The 20919-nt window shown below is 38.8% G+C and overlaps 1 protein-coding gene across 1 annotated transcript; it reads right to left on the bottom strand.

Moving 5' to 3' along the window:
- Window positions 1-296: 296 nt before the first annotated feature.
- LOC122279069 (integrin-linked protein kinase 1-like) lies at window positions 297-20919 on the bottom strand. Its single transcript, XM_043089388.1, has 12 exons — window positions 20320-20919; window positions 20134-20208; window positions 19936-20031; window positions 15568-15653; window positions 15359-15479; window positions 14146-14225; window positions 13217-13279; window positions 12966-13072; window positions 12332-12417; window positions 2925-3046; window positions 2379-2490; window positions 297-839 (listed from the first exon to the last, which is right to left on the bottom strand). The coding sequence occupies exons 1-12, from the start codon at window positions 20647-20649 to the stop codon at window positions 732-734; spliced, it is 1386 nt and encodes a 461-aa protein (XP_042945322.1). The 5' UTR covers window positions 20650-20919; the 3' UTR covers window positions 297-731.

Genomic DNA, 20919 nt, shown 5'->3' on the forward strand with positions numbered 1-20919 from the left:
AGATTGCAAGAAAGAAATTAAAGGCGAAAAACAGAATTTTTTTGGCTTGCCCAAAATGGTACTTAAAGCAAAAGAATACAAAACAAATCTTCTGATAAGATTAGGGATTTGGGAAATTGACCAAATTAGTGTTTGAAATGTGATATAATGTGCGTTCTCGACCCATAACCCATGCAATATTATGCTCTCGGTAAATACCACAAATCCATGTCTTTGTGCAATTTGTGTGTGACCACAAAACTACATGACTACCTACACATGCAAAGTCCTGCTGGAGGGGATAACTTGTGTTGGGGTTCAGGAAAAGGGAATTTATTATGTGGACGTTTACAGAACAAATGTGATTATAATATGCACATGCAGTTTAGTCACTAATTTGTCAGCTTCCTCTTAGGAGAAAGGCTAAGCATATATTCTACAAGATACATGTCTCGACTAATAATACGTTGGGAGTTGTGGTTAATCCACGTTTGTGACGCTAATCTCATGGTCTCATTAATTCACCAATCTACATTCATAAATAGAGTCCCTATGGATACATACATAATGTAAATGAACAGCTACATTATCGTTGAAGCAATACATGAATACTCGTGATTCTCAGCCCATATTATATCGAATGGGCGTGAACATCACCAGTAAAATGAAATGCTCCTGAATAAAAACCAATCGTTTTGCCACCAAACTGGGAAAGAGTTTCTGCACAGGTAAAGAGAGCACCAGTCTATTATTCATCGGCTGCTGGGATTAGAACGAGATGAACGGCTGTGGCTGCTTTCAGAACTATCTTTCTTCAACATGGCCTCCAGGTTCTGAAAGCATCTCAATGGTCTAGTTACCTGTTACACGTTAAAGAGAGAAAAAGGAAACCTTTATAGACTTACAATTTGCAGTTATAGTGCAGACCGGTGAAATGAAATGAAGAAACACCATTCAAGAGAATACACAGCTCCCAAAAGATGTCGGATGATTTAAGCCAATCGATAAAAATCACAAAAACTAGTGCTCGACATAAATGGAGGTTCTACAGTCTGACTGCAAGATATTGAGCAAGTTCTTTGCAACTGCAATTTTATGGCCATTTGAGACGGTTAACACGGAAGAGAGTTTTCAATAATTTTTTTATCAACCAGACCATAGGTGAATAATTGTAAAGAAAACTCTATTTAGTTGATGATGAAACAAGCATGGATTGCTCATTTCTACCATATCTAGATAGAAAGGAATGTTCAGATATATAAACAAAAATATTGGAGGGCACAAAACTCAAATGTGCAGATCTTATGAAAAGATTACACAAATACAGAGGTTTTTCTCCTGCAGCTGCTGAGTGGATGTGGTTTTAGCAATGTGAACTAATCATTTCTTTTACCGAGATCATTAACTTGGCTGGTTAAGGCAGTATAGAGGTGGGGTGGGGTTCAACCTTAGCTAGGCCTTGTATACGGTTGCCTAAATGTTTTGAGGAACAAAATAATCTCCTCAATGCATTTTTTTAAGGCTACTCCAATGGCATCTTAAATTAATTTAATATCCATAATGTAAAGACAATTATTTTGTTTGTATTAAGATCGTCTTGACTTCTTAGGGTAACCTATGATCTATCAGGTGGTTTTTGTTAAATCCCAACCATTGCGATCAAATACAGAGGTTTTTCTCCTGCAGCTGCTGAGTGGATGTGGTTTTAGCAATGTGATCTAATCATTTCTTATACCGAGATCATTAACTTAGCTGGTTAAGGCAGTATAGAGGTGGGGTGGGGTTCAACCTTAGCTAGGCCTTGTATACGGTTGCCTAAATGTTTTGAGGAACAAAATAATCTCCTCAATGCATTTTTTTAAGGCTACTCCAATGGCATCTTAAATTAATTTAATATGCATAATGTAAAGACAATTATTTTGTTTGTATTAAGATCGTCTTGACTTCTTAGGGTAACCTATGATCTATCAGGTGGTTTTTGTTAAATCCCAACCATTGCGATCAAATTCATTGGCATGGATTTTTCCGCATCAACATTATAGATTCAAAATTCAAATTAAATGTCCTAAATATTAAAACAAAATTTACATAGATTTTAAGGCGATAAGTGTTGATTTAACAAAATCCCTACGATTAAATTTGAAAACAAAGGTCAGGATTCAGCAAAGTCCACCACATACATTACCCTATGAACTCTGATTGATCTTGATCCATTTTGTTCAACCCACAAAACCTATCATTATTGAACATAAAATCTACCCTGACTATCAATGGTATCAACATGTAGAATACAGAGGTTATAGGGCATGCAGGCCAGCACTGGTAACCCCCCAGGAGCGGGGGCAAGCCCACACAACACACACACACACACACACAGAGTAGAAGGAGAAGAGACAAACCTTCCAACCCCTTCTATTACCAAGACTGTTATGAATGGACTCCAGCCTTATTATTATTTTCTGAAATGTTGGTCTTTTAGCTGGATTCTCACTCCAGCACTCCTCAATCAACCTGAAAAATAATCATCAGCTATATTTCTAGGACCTTACTCGTACATCAGCACACAATAATCACAGAGAGAGAGTTATCGATCATACTGCTACTTTGTTGTCTTCCCACTAACCTTGTGAAAGTGACTTAGATTACACTATTTTCTATTTCCGAATTATTCACATAATTCCATGCCCACATTTATCATCAAACAAATAAGACATCAGGATCCATACAGCTAACTGAAAATCACTAAGTTTTATAGATAGAAAATGCCACTCCTTGAACGTTTGGAATAAATACATTTTTCTTCTTGATGAAATCAAATAACAAAAAATGTAGATGATAGGTTTAGCAACAATGAAAAAGAAAAAGTAGCAGATACTTATGTAAGTATCATTAACAAATAATAAAAACAGAATACATCAAACATCAAAGAAACAAATAGGCCTTACTCTTTAAGTCCATGTGCATAGTGCTTTGTTGAAGCTCTAAAAGGTGGACGCTGTTTTGCAGCATATAATTTAGGGACTTCATTATCTTGCTTTGCAGAAAATGGTGGGCAGCCTTCAATCATCTAAAGTACAGGATATTGCAAATATAAAAAATAGGCCTGTTATAACCGAGACGAATAGCAGGGAAAAGTATAAGATAGAACCAGACAAATATATCACACTTACAAGAAAAAGAAGTTTACAATAATTAAATTTTTAACATGTCATATTTCAAATGAGGGTAAAAATACAGAGAGATTATGTAACGAGAGCAATTTTCATGATTTGCTTGTATCTCTCACTAGTGCTTAGTTGTTAGGCATTTTCGATGTATGCTCTATGTGTACTTGGGCTATGCCTTTTACCATCAATAAAATTTTACTTTTACTTATAAAAAAATATAGAGAAAATGTGATATCGCCAAGCCAGCTAATAAAAGGAACAATGCCAGTTTCAGACAAAATATTATAGAATGGAGATCACTACCAAATGTTCCAAAGAAACAGAACTCAAGATCGTATATTCCTTCTAGATCAGGGCATATATCATCTTCCACAATCATCTATTACTCAAGAATCACAGGAAGACCCATGAGAGGCAATAATTTATATTTAAAATGCAGAATCATGACGCAGTTGCATATTTTGATATGAACAAAAAGCTATTGCACAAAGATATTGTTAAGACAGAGAACTAATATAGAGAAATGCAGGTGTATTAATCCTCCAGTCATAGATCATATTCCATTTAGTTCCTAACAAAGGGGCAGTTCCCTTGAATAGATATTCTATATTGCACAAGGAGAATAAAGATTAAAGAAACAATAAGAAGAGCTATAGTGTCAGCATTATGAAGACAAAATAGAATGTCGTGACTAGTGAATAAAGGAATAATTGAGTTGTTAATGCCCTCTTGTTTCCCCGGAGTGGGAATCTCATTTTCCAGATCAATGTCAAAACAGGTTGCCACAACTTGACCCAATTTCCAATTCTTCTTGATTAAAAAGTGGATGTATTCATGATGCTAGAAATACTTCAAGTTTGAGAATATGTGGTTAAAGGCAGAAGGCTTTGTTGATAGGGTTAAATAGTGGTGGTCCTCATACCATTTTTAGGCCACCCCAAGCTTCATGGTGGCTGTATACATAAGGCCCTGTAATGGGATTTAAAGCTGTAGAAGGGAGCAGACCTTCAGTATTAGCTCTCTCACAGAAGAAATGAGAGTTTCATGTGTTCAAGGAAGTCAAGGGCATTTGGTTGAAAGAAGGTGACAGATACACAAACTTTTGTATGGAATGGCTAATCTGAATCGGAGTAACATTTCAATCAAGAATGAGAAGGTGGGCCAAGGTATGTTCTCCAATTATAAGGTGGGTTGAGAGTTCAGAAGACACTCCTGTTTAATTGTGCACTCTTGGGGAAATGGCTTTAGTGCTGTTAGAATGAGAGAGACCCCTAATGAAAAGCAGTGGTTGATTCAGAATACAGATGTTCATGGGGTGGGATGTGTTGAATTGAAGTACAAGGGTCTCACGAGATGGGATTATGGAAGAACACAAGAAATGGCTAGGAAAAGTTTTTTAACTATGCTAGATTGGATGTGGGAGACAGGTCCAATATTAGTTATGGCAAGATTTGTGGTGTGGAGGTAGGGCTCACAAAGAAAATTTCCCTTATTTTTACTAATAAAGAAAAATATGTACAGTGCTACTCGTGCAAAAGAAGCTTCTAAGGCGGACCATTTAGAGATATCTAGTGACTTCCCCCTTGTGGAATGTAAGCGTTATCAAAACCACACTTGATTGGGAGGTAGATGCCTTTATTAGCATTCTTTAATCTGTTGTATTACACTACATTCAAGCGAGGTGATAGAATCTGGTTCTGGTTTGATGATTGGTGTTGTGAGACCTCTTAATGCTCAGTTTCCGTTAGTGTTAGCTTGGTTGCTAACCAGCAGGTTGCTGTTTCTGAGGAGCTGTGTCATGTCGATGGGGCCGTACATTGGAATGTTATATCACTAGAAATGCCCAGGATTGGGAACTTGATGAGATTGCCGATTTTTTGAGTTTCTTGTATTCTGTAAAGATAGGTGAAAATGGGATAGATCGTTTGCTGTGGAAACACTCGGGGAGTAATAAATTTTCTGTTGAGTCATTTTATAAGGTGTTGTCTACCCAACAGCAGGTTTTCTTTCCATGGAAGAGGATTTGGAAGGTTTGTGTGCCGTCTAAAGTTGCCTTTTTTATTTGGACTGCTGCACTAGAGAAGATTTTGACGAATGATAATATGAGAAAGTGTGGTTTGATTATTATGGAGTAGTGCTTCATGTGTAAGAAGGATGGCAAATATATTGATCATCTTTTTCTTCATTGTGAGGTGGCTAGGAAGCTATGGGTGGGTATTCTTTCTAGAGCTGGGCTGAGTTGAGTTATGCATAAGAGGGCGGTGGAGGTTTTAGCCTGCTGGAATAGAAATCAAATAGCTCTCAACTGGAGGCGGCATGGAGGATGATTCCATTGTGCTTATTGTAGTGTTTATGAACGAAAAGGAATGATAGATGCTTTAACAACAGGGAAAGTTTTCTACGGAGAACTTTTCTCTCTGTACAATGAGAACTTTTCTCTCCGTACAACTATGAGGAAGTTTGTCTTCTGGGTGGTTGCGATGTGGTCTTGCAGAGAAGTTATCATTGATCAAAAGACATTTGAGTTTAGGAAGGAAAATGCAAAGTGGTGGAGGATCACAGAGCATAGTCGACGTGTAGAGAAGTTAATCTCTTTTGATCATGAAGCCCTTCGTTGGTCGGCTTCAGTGGTGAAGGATTGCATGGTTTCAATTGGCTCTTCTGAGTTTTTTAGAACTCATAGAAAAGGGACCCTGGTGCTTCTGGTACGGAGGGGTCAAAACCTCCATGGCAGGTTTCTTTCCCTTTCAGAGTTTGGCCACGGGAGGAAGAGAGGGTTGATAGTGGTGCCGGAAGGATGGAAGGGGGAGAGCTGGAGGAATTTTGGCGTTACCTTGAAGGAACTTGCCTCACCCTCTAGGGTGAGCGAGGGATATCGAGCTCAAGAAGGCCTAGGAGGTTGGGTACAAGTAGGAAGGTCGAAGGAGCATGGCAAAGGAGGTAGTCCTCCACTGCTGCCTCCACCAACGTCTCAAGCAGCTCCTCGATCCTACAGCAATGCCCTACTACGGCAGAAGGTACCACCTCGAGCCACGAGAAGGTAGGCCTGCCAAGTTCAGAAGGCCTTTCCATTTCGGGGGAGGCACAACGCTGCATGGGGGGTGGCAAGGACAAAGGGGTCTGAAAGAGGAATGGTTGATGCAGACGTTGGCTGAAATGGAGCGTAAAGTTGAAAGCCTCTGGGATTATATTATGTGGATGAAAAGGTGCGTTAAGGGGAAGGATGTGATGCAGTTGAGCTTGGGCTTGGATCGGGAGATGGGGCTGGGATATATAAGGGAGGTTGGGCCATCTATGGAGTATAAGTTGAAGGGTTTAGGCCCAAAAGCCTGGAGCTCAAAGAATTGGTTTTCGGCCGATATCTTAGCCCCAGGACTTTGCAGCTCCTCCTTGGTGCGGATAAGTGGTCCACCAGACTCAGTCTAGGCATAGAACCTACCGACGGCAGCTTTCGACCATCGTGGAGGGCTGCCATAGCCATCCCATCACTTGGGAGGTTGGGGTTGTTTATGAGGAGCGATGGGAGGATGGTGCTTTTTCTGGGGTCGAGTTTGTAGGGAACTTGGGGAGATTTCGATGATGCCCAGTTGCCTAGAGACGGAGGTAACCAAGGATCTCATCCCTTGGGTGGGTGACCAGCCTCTCTCAGGGAGTTTAATAGCAGTGAGTGTCTCGAATAGTTTAACAGAAGTGCTGTCTGCTGGGGCACAGTCAAGGTGTAGGGTGGATGGGTTGTCTGTAGGTTCACAGATGGGTGATGGTGATAGAAAGCAGTCAGGTGGCTACTCAGAGGGCTTTCTAATGGTGGCCTGTGAGATAGGGGGCGATGAAAGTGAACCGGGTAGTCCCACTCCATTATGTGCCATTCCACCAGTTCCCACATCTGCGGATTCAGTGCTGAAAAAGGTGGGGGAGTTGCAGGGCTTAGTGGGGATCTCTTGTGACAGCTATGAAGAGCAATTTAGGGCCCTCTTAGTTGCTATAGAAGCAGGTAGACCATCGGCACTGAAGTTTGCAGCTAAAAAAGATAGAGAGTTGAAAAGATTGACATGTTCTATTAATTATGATAACAAGGATAGTAGTGGGAGGGATAGGTTGAAGGGGAGGGGGAGTTGTTTATCTTATGCAGCCTAGAATCTTATCATGGAACGTTAGGGGGATCAACGATGTTAACAAGAGACTACGCATTAGATCCCTCATTCGCAGTTGGAAAGTTGATACTGTATGTCTTCAAGAGACTAAGTTGTGCTATGTTGACAGAAATATTGTTCGAAGTCTATGGGGATGTTCTAGTGTGGGGTGGTGTTATTTAGCTTCCTTGGGTGCTTCAGGAGGGGTGTTGGTGTTGCAAATGTAGAATATAAGAGTGGTGGAGTTAGTAGAGGAATGTATTCGGAATTATTTTGTGGTTGGGTCTTTCAATAATATTGAGGACGGGTGGAGGTGGGCTCTTGTGTGTGTGTATGGCCCTAATGTAGTTCAAGAAAGGAGTTCCTTGTGGGGAGAGTTGGCTGGTATGCATTATTTATGGGACTTACCTTGGGTTGCATGCGGGGACTTTAATGTTGTACGTTTCCCGTGCGAGAGGGAGAGGGCTACTTACATGACACGATCTATGGAAGAATTCTCGGAGCTGATTTTCAATCTAAACTTGATAGATCTCCCCTTGTTTGGGGGGTGTTACACGTGGTCGAATGGTCGAGGGGGGTCAAGGTTAGACAGTTTCCTAGTTTCTACTTCTTGGGAATCACATTATCCAGATCTAATCCAGAAGAAATTGTCGCAGGTTTTGCTCAAACCATTTTCCCATTTTGTTAGAAAGCGGGGGCATTCACGGAGGTAGGCGATACTTTAAATTTGAGAATATGTGACTGCATACGGCTGGTTTAGTGCAAAGGGTGAGGGATTGGTGGGCTTCTTATTCTGTTCATGGTACTACCAGCTTTATTGTGGCTGGTAAATTCAAAGCCCTTAAGTTGGACTTGAAGAAGTGGAACATGGAGGTGTTTCGACACACAGACGAGCATAAAAGGCTTCTTTGGAATGAGCTGGATTCCCTAGAAGTGGGCATGGTAACAGAGGAGTCAACGGTGAGAAAGATTGAGGTGGTGGCTGAGTTAGAAAAGGGGTTGTTGTTGGAAGAAATTTATTGGAGGCAGAAATCTAGGATGACTTGGTTGAAGGAGGGCGACAAATGCACTAAGTTCTTCAGCAAAATGGCCAACTCTCACAGGCGCAATAATGTTATTGATGTGCTACACTCAGGTAATACGGTGCACAAATCCTTGGAGGCTATACAGGACCATATCGTGAGTTATTATGAAGACCTTCTCAAAGAGACTGCGGTGTGGTGTCCTAAACTGAATGGGCTGTCTTTTGATCAGCTGGATGCTAATGCAGCTAGATGGTTGGAGAGACCATTTGAGGAAGCCGAAGTGCTATAGGTGGTGAGTGGTATGTGCAAAGACAAAGTCCCGGGTCTAGATGGATTTTCTCTGGCCTTTTTCCATGAGTGTTGGGACATATAGTAAAGGATGACATGATGCGGGTTTTTCATGAGTTTCATTTTTGTCACAAGTTCAAGAAGTCCCTTAATGCTACTTTCATTGCCCTTATCCCAAAAATAACGGGGCCATTGAGTTGAAAGATTTCCGTCCTATTAGCTTGGTTGGTGGGATTTATAAGATCATCTCAAAGGTGTTAGCAAATCGTATGAGCTTGGTAATGGAAAAAATTATCTCCAAATCCCATAATGCTTTTGTAATAGGTAGGCAAATCTTGGACTTCGTCTTAATCGCAAATGAGTGTTTGGACAGCCGGTTGAGGGATGGCATTCCAGGAGTTCTTTGCAAGCTGGATATGGAAAAGGCATATGATCACATGTGCTAGGATTTTTTGCTATACATGTTGAGAAGAGGAGGCTTCGGGGATAGGTGGTTTAGTTGGATCAAACATTGTATTTCGACTACCAGGTTTTCAATATTAGTTAATGGCCAACCGTGTAGATTTTTTCAGAGCTCAACGGGTTTGAGACAAGGGGATCCGCTATCTCCTTTCCTCTTTGTTGTAGTTATGGAGGCCCCGAGTCTCATGGTAGAGGCTGCCATTAGGGGGGGTCTTCTTGCTGGTTTTGCGGTGGGCAGTGTTAATAATGAGGCTGTATCCATCTCCCATTTATTATTTGCGGATGATACTCTAATTTTTTGTGATGCAGACAGCAGACAGATTCAAGCTTTAAGGGCTGTCCTATTGTGTTTTGAAGCTGTTTCGGGACTTAGGGTGAATTTGGGCAAGTCAGAATTGGTCCTGGTAGGGGAGGTAGCGAATATCAATCTCCTAGCTGAGTTGTTGGGATGCAAAGTGGCTACTCTTCCTATGAAATACCTTGGACTCCCTTTGGTGCTTCTTTTAAAGTGAAAAACATTTGGGACGGAGTTGTAGAGAAGGTAGAGAGAAGGTTGTCGGGATCGAAGAGGCTTTACCTCTCAAAAGAAGGGAGAGTAACTCTCATCCAAAGTACCCTTTTTAATCTCCCAACGTATTTCCTTTCCTTATTTCCTTTACCAGTGGGGGTGGCTAATCAGATTGAAAACGCTATTTAGAGCATTCTTGTGGGGAGGTGGGGAGGCATGGGTGAGGAAAATAAATTTCATCTTGTGAATTGGCAAAATGTGTGCAGCCCGAAGAAGTTGGGAGGATTGGGGGTGCGTAATTTGATCACTTTTAATAAAGCTCTACTAGGAAAGTGGTTGTGGAGATTCCAATTGGAAGGGACTTCGTTGTGGAGAATGGTCGTGGGGAGGAAGTATGGGTGTGAATTTTGGTTTGGGGGGGGGGGGGGGGGGTAGGGGGTTGTATGGTGTGAGTCTTTGGAAATTTATCAAGTAAGGGGTGGAAGGTGTTTGCTACACTTAGTTTCTGGTTTGACAAGTGGTGTGGTGAGAGAGCACTATCTTTTGTTTTTTCCAGGTGTATTCAGATTGGCTGGAAATCAGCAGGCCGCTGTTTCAGATGTGCTGTGTCGAGCCAATGGTTCTGTGCATTGAAATATGATCTTTTCTAGAAATGCGCAGGAATGGGAAGTTGAGGAGATAGAAGGTTTTTTCAGCTTGCTTTATTCAAGAAGGATAGGAGGCAATGGGAGCGATAGAATGTTGTGGAAACCTTCAGGGAGTAAAAAATTTTCTGTTAAATCTTTCTATAAGGTGTTGACTGATTATCAGCCCATTGTGTTTCCATGGAAGGGTATTTGGAGAGTTCCTGTGCCTCCCAAAGTTTCTTTCTTCACTTGGACAGCAGCTTTATAAAAGATTTTGACGGCTGACAACTTAAGGAAACGGGGGATGGTCATAATGGAGTGGTGTTATATGTGCAAGAACAATGGCGAATCAATCGACCACCTTCTTCCGAGGTGGTAAGAGAGTTATGGGATGGCCTACTTGGTAGAGCCGGGCTGTCGTGGGTTATGCCTAAGAGGGTGGCGGAGCTCTTGGCATGCTGGAATAGGCATCATCAGAATCCTCAACTGGCAGCGACATGGAGGATGGCCCCTTTGTGCTTATTGTGGTGTATATGGATGGAAAGAAATAAGAGATGCTTCAACAACAAAGAGAGAGCTCGAGATGAATTATGGAATTTTTTTGTACTTTCTTTGGTTCAATGGCTTTCTGCTATAGTTTCAAAGGGAGGGAATGATCATGAGTTTTTGCTTTCTTTTCAGCTTTCTAGAATGTAACTAGGTGTCTCTTTTGTATACTTCCTGTATACATGGGCTTTGCCTAGTTTTATTTGATCAATGATAATTCGTGCTTATCAAAAAGAAAACAAAACAACAGGGAAAGAGCAGTGGGGGATATCCGGAATTTCTTCGTGTCTTCTTTTTAAGTGGTTTTCTGCTATTGTATTAAAGGGAGAGAGTGTTAATGAGCTTTTGTTTTGTTTTCACTTTCTAGAATGTAATTAGGTATCTCATCTTATATACTTCTTGTGTACATGGGCTCTGCCTAGTTTCATTCGTTTTAATATAGTTTATTACTTATATATATATATATATATAAACTATATTCAAGCAAGGTGTGACAAGCTTTTTTAGACCCTGTTTAGATAGGATTATTCAATATCTATTCTTTCTATAATATCCTTATTTTTTTTATAAGTTTTCTATAATATCATTATTCCCAATGATAACAATCATTTCCTTTGAAAAGTATTTGGAAAACTCGGGCCCCTTCTAGATCTACATTTTTTTGCTTGGACCACGCCTCTAGGAAAGATTCTCACCTGAATCTAACAAATAGAAGTATTGTTATGATTGATTGATATTGTGAGAGAAGTGAAGAATCAGTTGATCATACTTTACTTCGTTGCGCAATTGCTAACGCCTTGTGGAATGGCTTCTTCAATTGGGTTAGTTTGGCTTGGGTCATGCCCATAAGAGGAAAGACCTTTTTGACTTGGAGAGGGTTAGTTGGTGGCCCACAAATTGCAGTTGTGTGAAAGATGGTTCCTACAAATCTCATATGCTGTATTTGAAGGGAAAGATGGTAGAAATTTTGAGGATCGTAGACGGATACTAAAGTAGCTCAAAACTTTCTTCTTCAACACTCTACCTTCGATCAAAATCTATGATTCTATAGACTTCAATGCGCTTTGCCACTTACCTTACAAGATTTTCTGGTATCGTATCTTCTCCAAGAAATTAGGAGTTTCACTTGTATACTTTTTGTATATTAAGTTGTACCATTTTCACTTTTTAATCAAATTTGATGACTTAATCCAAGACTCCTTGGTTTGTGTATTTCTGATTTTTTTTTTTTTTTTTTGATAAGTCGTGTATTTCTGAATATTAAGAATAATATTCCAAATGATTGACAAATATTAAACAAGAAACAGGATTTATGAGTAGGTGCAGGTCCTAACATGGAACGGCCAATTTTTTTTTTTGATAAATAAATAAATTTTATTGATCAAAGAATGGCAAAAGCCTGTATTACAACTCTAATGTCCCACCTAAGTGAGCACATTAGAGGCTAGGAAATCCCGAAGTTTAGAAGTTTAGAACAAGCTTACTTCTTTTAAATAGGGTTAACTCTTGTATACCCCATGTACCTGGGCTAAGCCTATTCTTATTAATAAAATATAAACGTTTACCTATCAATAAAAAAAAAAAAAAAAATTAAGCTTACCTCTTGCAGGATTAAAGCAAATGAGAATACATCAACTTTAGTATCATATTCTTCGTTTCTGAAGACCTCTGGAGCCACATACCGGCCTGTCCAGTTCAAATAACAAAGCTGAATGAGAAACTAGGGCAGGTTTGGCAAGTGAGATACAAAATTTTCATCTCATCTTATCTCATCATTACAACTTTTTCAAATTCCCACACAAAATATAATAAACAATTCCAACTTTTTCAAATCCCAAAACAATAATAATATTAAAAAATAATATTATAAACTTTCATCTAAAACCAAAAATTCTCATCTCACTGTCCAAACCTGCCCTTAAAACTCATCAGGTGTTAATGATGTGGAGATATTGTATTTTTCTACAAAGGACATCATAGCTATGCAAGATCTAAACTGCAAACCCCGAGGGGTAGCTCAATTGGTCAGGCCTTAGGTTTGCTCCCCAATGGTCACTAGTTCGAGTCCCCTCAGGACCACTGGAGGATTTACCTGGTCGTTAACTTCAGGGCCCCTTGGGATTAGTCGAGGTGCGCGTAAGCTGGCCCGGACACCCAAGGTTATCAAAAAAAAAAAAAAAAAAAGATCTAAACTGCATTCAGAACTGCAAATATTCTGACAAAACAGAACTCACCCGAAGTTTCTTGACTGGTAAAAGGTCTATCTTCTTTAACTGTCAGCAACTTGCTAACTCCAAAATCGGCAACTTTTAGGTGCCCAGAATCATCCCGCAATATATTTCTGAAATCTTACTCGTAAGCAATGTAAAAAAATGCCAGAGTTTCAGCTAATTATGTTGGAGGATTTTCAATTAAGATAATATGCTGATCTTGGACTGTGCAAAACAAAATTCAGGTAAGAGAGTTCAAGTAAAAGAAAACTAACGAAGGCTCAAGATCACGATGAATTATCGGGGCTGGCTTATTCTCATGCAAATAATTCATTCCCCTGAAAATTTTCCAAAGACAATGTAACACTGGAAAATATACAAAACAAGATAGAAAGAAAAAAACTTTAGTTTTCCTTGTTTTCACATCAAGAAGAAAATAACCAGCAGATAAAATAATTGATCGACATTTATCAACCTTACGGATACAATAATTGATTAAATGTATGCAATCGACATTCCCACCTTCAAACCTCACGAAAGGCTTAACTTAAGTGTAGTATAATTTTCTGTTAAAAAGAAAGGTTTTTTTTTTTTTCCAAAAATCAAATGATTCTATCAAAGTTTCAATCTTGATAAACAAATTGAATTTCAGAGAACCATAAGTCAGATGGGCTCAATTCTAAGTGCCTCTCTGAAGGCAAAAAAATTATATAGTCAAGTCTGGACACTGAAACACTAACCACAAGCAATTGATAAGAAGGCATGAATTATTAGAATCTAAAATAAATACTTCCAGTCTTTTGTTGAAAAATAATCCAGCAAAAAAGCTCAATCTATCAGCATATTTCTTTCCTTCATTCAATTCTATAAAAAATTCTTCTTTTAGTTCTTCATCATCTTATTCTACATCATTTAGATCAATGTATATTTTCTAGATGTTAAGGTACAATTTTAAAAAAGGCATTTGTCTTGAGGTTTTCTCAGCCCAGCAAGTGCCGCAAGCCCCTATTTAACATCAAGTTAAACTGAAATTCAGAGCATAATTTCTCATAGTTATATACTATAAATTGTTATTCTCGAATTAATTCTTATCAAAAAAATTTCTCAAATTAAAATAGCTAACATAATCATGAGTAACAATTCAGAACAAGCAAAATTATCATCATTATCACACTTCAATGTGCATAAGAAAAAAGTAAGAGACCTTGCAATATCAAGGGCAAATCTCACAGCTGTTGTTGGCTTTAGAGCCCCTTTACTTCTCAAGAATGCGCAAAGATCTCCCTGCATCACAAATGGCAAATTAATTATAAAGGATTCATATAATCATTTTTACTTCTATTCATATTCATCGATTGGTTTCACCATTTCAAGGAGAATTCTAATTGTGCTGGTCTGTATGTTCTGGAGATTTATCAGTGCAATTTGGATTTACAAAAAAATTAAATAAATATAAGATTTATTGCATCTTAAAAATGGTTGGGGCCCTACCAGTATTTGGTAAAACACACATCTTTTGTAGTTTATTCTATACATATGTTAGAAACAAATCAAAATTCGAGGACTGATAGGAAACCAAGACAAACAGGCACACTGTGCAGCAGTAAGCAAAAACCCTGTGCGCTTACCAGTTTCCACAGTGAAAATATTTAGGGCATATCAAATAAACTAATCAAACCCAGGGAAAGTTGAGAAATTTGTTAATGGCCTTTATTTAAGATCATGCAGTTTCAATAAAGGAGATATTCAATTATAAGAATAAACAACAGCTACTGAAATCTAAGAAAACGAATCAGACAGATAATTGCAAAAATAGAGGAGTCTCTAACCTGCTACTAACAAAGAAAATGGTCACAAACGAAAACTTCCTAACCGGTGCTTGATGTGTTAAGTTCTCATAATGCCCCCATATAGATTCAAGTCATTTACAAATACCCTATGTAGTCACCAAGCAGGCCAAATCCCTTTGATAAATCACCTATTAATAAAGCTGTTTTATAATTCCTTTAGACACTCCAATTTATGAAATTCTCTCCATGTTTTAGACCACCACTGCCAACCTTCTGAAACCACTTCCCAAGCAATGCCCCTTTCATAAGGGCAGGTAAAGAACAAATTTGAATGATATACAAGATAACTCATTCCTTTGTCTCTCTGACAGAAACGTGCACACATCACTACAGGTGGTACAATTTCTACTCACAAAAAGTTTTCAAAATATAAGAACATTCAAAATATGTCCTGTGTACTTGGCTTCGCCTATTTTAATAAAATTCTTATTTACTGATAAAAAAATTAAGAACACTCAGTGTATGCAAACTAAGGTTTACAAGGGTACACAATCCACAAAACAGCCAGTAATTGGATACTTGCAAAGACAATGCCATATCTGACAACAGACCAAGGAATAGAAAAACCTTGGGCAGATACTCCGTGACAATCATCATCGGACTAGTTTGAGTCACAGCACCCAGAAATTGGACTACATTTGGATGCCGTATCTTTTGAAGCAATGCAAGCTCATCCCTGAAGGCTCTCCTGTGAGTGAAAAAACAACCGCTTTAGACAACATAAAAATATGGGAAAGAATGAGAAGAAAATTATTTCCAATCCATGAGCAACCCACACTTTATCCTCATCGGGAATCACTTCCTCCCCAAGCCTTTTCACAGCAACTTTTATCCCACGCCACAATGCTATATGGAAGGTTCCCTGATTTTTTTTAGATACCATATGGTCAAATTCAACATAAAAGGAAGGCAGTCACAGACAAAATAAGACCCAATAGCATTATCAATCAAACACAACAATTGCATTTTTTTTTTCCCACTAAGTCAGGCCCTTCAGACCCACTCTTAAGAAGTGAACCCATTCATGATCCAACATGCCAGAACAATGTACCAGGTAATCCAAAGGGACTCCTAGCGTGGAATCAAACCCAAGATGTTTCAGTCTAGAGCTCATCCCATGCCCGCCCATTGACCACTAGGTTGCACCCTAACCACAGCATTTGTATCATCATCATTATAGTTGTTGCTGTTGTTGATAAGTAGTAAGAATTTGATTATAAGTGCAAATGGCACAAGCAAAGTATAATAAATAAGAGAGAGAGAGAGAGATACAAGAAAATCATTCAAACTAAACCCATTAAAATCCATGGAAGCTGCCAAAGGATGAGAGTGTTCAGAAAGCAAGTCGTGATATCCTTTATCGTCTGTTCGAGGCCATCAAAATTTCTGTATTTGTTTTTGCTTAAATTTGTGAGGTATCACCAAATCCTCTCCATAAGTTAAAAAGATCCACTATTGTAACACCCCAAATTTTTAAAGGGGTATTTTTGCAATTCTATAAAATTATATGTTCAACTTGGTCATTTTACATAATTGGGAAAAATAACAAAATGAGAAAAAAGGTGACAGACTAATATTGTTGGACACCCCACTTTCGACAAGAACGTATGCCTCAAGCAAGTTAAAAAAAGTAAACAAAATAAAAGAAAGAAAAAGATGAAAGCATGTAGGAAGAGAGGACACGTCTCTCTTTCTCCACAACTCATGACACCACCTTTTCCTTCATTAAAGGGAAAAGTTGAGTGTAGGTGAAGGATTACTTAGCCCGCTGGAGAAGTAAAAAATGAGAGAAAGGAAGCTGAGTGAGAGAGAAGAAGAAGAAGAAGAAGAAATAGGAAAAGAAGAGAAAATAAAGAAAAATTAAAGGGAAGATTTTTAAGGGCAAGCTTTGAAGGTTAAGGATAACACCCCAGTCCCACATTGAAAATGTGAATAACTCATATAGAGTGGGTAGGTCATAAAGACAAGACAGTAATTGGGGTTATAAAGGTGGTTTGTTAATTACCACATTGGCTAATTACTAGGTGGTATTGGGCTTTATATGTGATTCCAAGGAAGCTTTTTTTTTTTAATAGGTAAAAGAGATCTTATTGATCCACGTAAAAAGGCAAAGCTCGAGTATACAGGAAGTATACAAGAAAGAGCCTAATTACAAACTACATGCTACGGATAGTAGCATAAAAGTCATTAAAACTCATTCCATTCAATACATTAGAGGAGGCCCACAATAACAATGTATGAAAGAAAAAATCCCTAAAACCAGCCAGAGAGCGTACCCTATCCTCAAAGCAACGACCGTTTATTTCATTCCAAATGCACCACATTAGACATAATGGTACCATTTTCCAAACAGCAGCCAATTGCCTCCAATCCTTTGCTAGCAGTACAATAAATCTATTACCCTCTTTGGCATAACCCATGCGATACCAAGTCTTGAGAGGATTTCGTCCCATAAGACCTTGACTACTTCATAGTGAAGGAGAAGGTGATCCACTGATTCACTGTCATGTTTACACAAGAAGCACCAGTCCATTATAATTAGACCGCACTTTTTTAGCTTGTCTATAGTCAGTATTTTGCCATGAGAAGCCAACCAACCAAAGAAAGCAACCTTGAGAGGGGCATTACTCCTCCAGATGCTCTTCCAAGGAAAGGTATTAGGGGAGTGGGTTGTCAAGGCCATGTAGTATGAGCAAACGGAGAATTTCTTGTTCCCTGTGCGTGTCCATACTAATCTGTCCTCCCCTCCTGCCCTATGTTTCAGTGCATATAGCATGCTGTAGATATCAGTGATGTCTCCCGCCTCCCAACCTGAGTAGCGCGAGTAAATCTCACAGACCAATGAATAGAATCAGCAGTATTACACATATTCTCAGCCACTGAGGAGTCCGGATCAAACGCAATCCTATAGAGAGAAGGGAAAGCGCTTTTCAAAGCAACATCCCCGCACCAAATGTCATGCCAAGGAAGCTTCAAAACAACTAAGCTTTTTTTGGGATTGTACCATACCATATATATGGCTAGCACTTTTCTTGAGTCTTTTTTTTTTTTTTTTTTTTCTTCTTCTTCTTCTTTTGATGAGTAAGAAATTTTATTGATCCTCAGAATTAAACTTTCTTGAGTCATTAATATGGTATTAGTGTCACCTAATAAGGTCAACCATGCGATATCAAAGCACTACATGACATGGTCTCACAATGACGTCAGGAATTTAAGAGTGACAGTTTGTAACACCCCAATCCTATATTGAGAATGTAGATTGTTTATAAAGATAGTCATGGATGTATTATAAAGGTCATCACAGGTGGGAGTCCCAAATGAACTACTTATTAGATGAAATTGGGCTTTATAAGTAATTCTAGGATGCCTTTTTTAAAGTAAATATTTTATTAATATTAATAGGTGTAGCCCAAGTACACTGGATGTATACAAGAGAAAAAACCTAACTAGGAGGGAGAAATGGATACAAGAAAATCACGAAACACATAGCTAGCTAAGAGGAAGTAATTCTAGGAAGCTTTAAATTGTACTTGGGCTGTGCCTACTTTCTTTCTTTTTATTGGCACCGGGTGTCCAAAAACTAAGTCCCAACTAATCCCAGGGGAATGCCTACTTTCTCATTAATAAAGTTCTTAACTTACTGATAAAAAAAACTTCTAGGAAGCTTTAAATTGACTACTCTTTTTAAAATTATAATTTTTTTATTGGCACCGGTTGTCCGAGAACAAAGTCCCAACTATTTTAGAATTCAAATGTAGATATGGTTAGCACTTTCCCTAGGTAGTTACATTACAGGCCAAGTAGACATTCACAAGCTTAGTAAAGCAATTAAAGTAAGCAATTTGAATAATCTAGTGATTTTATATAATGGCTGAGAAGTAAATTTGATGGATAAAAATGATTCTGTACTTAGGTAAGTGAATTTCTGCATTAGTTTCTATTAACGTTACTCAAGATATTTTTCATACATAAATATGTTTCTCATGCCAATGAGAATATGCAAATATTTTCCTAATGAAGTATATGTGCATCGTTTCTTAACAGAACTTGCAAAACATGATATTGTTAATTTATTGCATGATTTGTAGTTCAATGTTAATGTTATGATTTCTATGTAATATTTTATGAAAGGACAGCTTTAGTGCTGCCTACAATTAATTAATGTTATTGTTTACATTCAAGTTATAATGAAAGAATTTCACGTGTTTATCACTTTATCTGCTCAAAGTTACAGTCACAATGTTATGATCACTGGAATGTGAGGACAGTACCACTGCTGGAGAGAAAGTTATGGTAATATACCTATAAATAAATATAGTTACATGATTAATTATAGTGATATTTTCCTTAGCCAAAGAGAAAGTTAGACAAATGCAAAATTACAAATGAGTACAATACTGCTTCTGGAGAACATAGAGGTGAGTGCAACCAAATTGGAGGCTATTGAGAAAGCGTAATCCTTGCAAAGTTGTGGATTTCCTATCTGAGTGCACAATTGGTACGCCAAGACTTAATAGGGAGAATGCTCATTCATAGAATGGCCTAGTTCAGTTGGCCCTGGCTAAGTAAGAAATGGAACGTATGGCAAGAGGAGTTTATAACAGAATGATAAAATGAGGAAACGAAAATACTAATTTTGCAATTCATGAGAAATTATTTTCAAAGATAGGAATTTTAATGATGAGTATAGTTTTATCAATTTTGTAAAGAAATGTCTATGGCCTAGTTCAGTTGGCCCTGGCTAAGTAAGAAATGGAACGTATGGCAAGAGGAGTTTATAACAGAATGATAAAATGAGGAAACGAAAATACTAATTTTGCAATTCATGAGAAATTATTTTCAAAGATAGGAATTTTAATGATGAGTATAGTTTTATCAATTTTGTAAAGAAATGAAAACACCGAGAAAGCATAGAAATGTGAACAAACGATGATATACACTGAAATTAATGAAGCTTAAGCAAACTGACTCAAACCATTCAATCCCCCAAGTAATTTAGTATCAATAGCTTTTCCTACACTAAAATCATGATAATGGAACTACCGAAATAAACGACAATAGCAATACTTTCACCACATGTGGCCCTAAGCAGCAGATAACCGAATATTAGAGATCCAAAAACATAATTACTGACACAACTTTACCTTAGTTATTTCTACACTATTTGTGAAATCAAGTTCCTTATGATCAATTTCGTATTCCGGGACTTCAACGGCATGTCTAACGTGCATTGGGGCCATCTGACGAGTAATGAAAAAAAAGAAAAAAAAGAATTACAACCACCAATAAAAAACAGAGATAATTATTAAAAAAAATAACTGCAAGGACACAAACATACATACCAGAGGCTTCGCACCACGGTTCTCCAAAAGGTTTATCACGTCGTGGTTCTTGTAATATATAGCATCTGCAAGAGGCTGTATTTTTTTTTTTTTTTTTTTTTTTTTTTTCCGGGAAAGCGCGGAAAGCGGCATTAGATTTAAAAGAAAGAAAGAAAAAAAGGTAGGAAACAGGAATAGTGTTGTTACCGTGCTCCCCCAGCGATCTTTGGGGTCTACCTCTGCCCCACGGTCGAGCAAGAGCGCGACGAGGTCAGTGAAGCCCTGGCAGGCAGAGACGTGGAGAGCTGTCCGATAGTCGATATCCTTGAAATTGACGTCGACGCCGGAGTCAAGAAGCTCCCGGATCCCTTCCAGGTCGCCGCCATTAGCCAGGTACATCAGCCTCACCCCAGGATCGATCCCCTCCGCACCATCGTCGTTCTCGGCGACGGACCCCTCCTCCTTCGGGTGCCTGTCCGGGGCCAGCGACGACTGCCGCCCCAGTGTGAACCTCACCGGCGGCTTGGACGGTTCCATCAACGAATTCACCGCAATATCGAATTGAAAACGCCTTCTCTGCGAAGGTACAGCAGGGAAGAGAGATTTTAGAGAGGTTTCCAATCCGAAGCTTTTCCTTACGTGGTACGTGACGTTCGAAGTACTGAGGGGAAGTGGTGACAGGCTGTGGCTTCACCCGTTTGCGAGCACGTCGTTGAGGTTTTCAGCATAAGGCTGCGACGGCGCAGGATAAGTCGAGTTTGACTAACGTGCAACAGAAGGTAAACAACCGCACCGACAGGTGGGGTC

The sequence above is a fragment of the Carya illinoinensis genome, chromosome 10 (genome assembly GCF_018687715.1).
Source record: "Carya illinoinensis cultivar Pawnee chromosome 10, C.illinoinensisPawnee_v1, whole genome shotgun sequence".
Taxonomy (NCBI): domain Eukaryota; kingdom Viridiplantae; phylum Streptophyta; class Magnoliopsida; order Fagales; family Juglandaceae; genus Carya; species Carya illinoinensis.

Excerpts from the sequence above, each read along its gene's own strand:
- LOC122279069 (XM_043089388.1), bottom strand. The coding sequence starts at position 20,649 with ATGGAACCGTCCAAGCCGCCGGTGAGGTTCACACTGGGGCGGCAGTCG. Across the intron at positions 12,418-12,965 it reads TACCAGTCAAGAAACTTCGG|GCCGGTATGTGGCTCCAGAG; the intron begins GTGAGTTCTGTT and ends TGAACTGGACAG. Across the intron at positions 840-2,378 it reads GTAATAGAAGGGGTTGGAAG|GTAACTAGACCATTGAGATG; the intron begins GTTTGTCTCTTC and ends AACGTGTAACAG.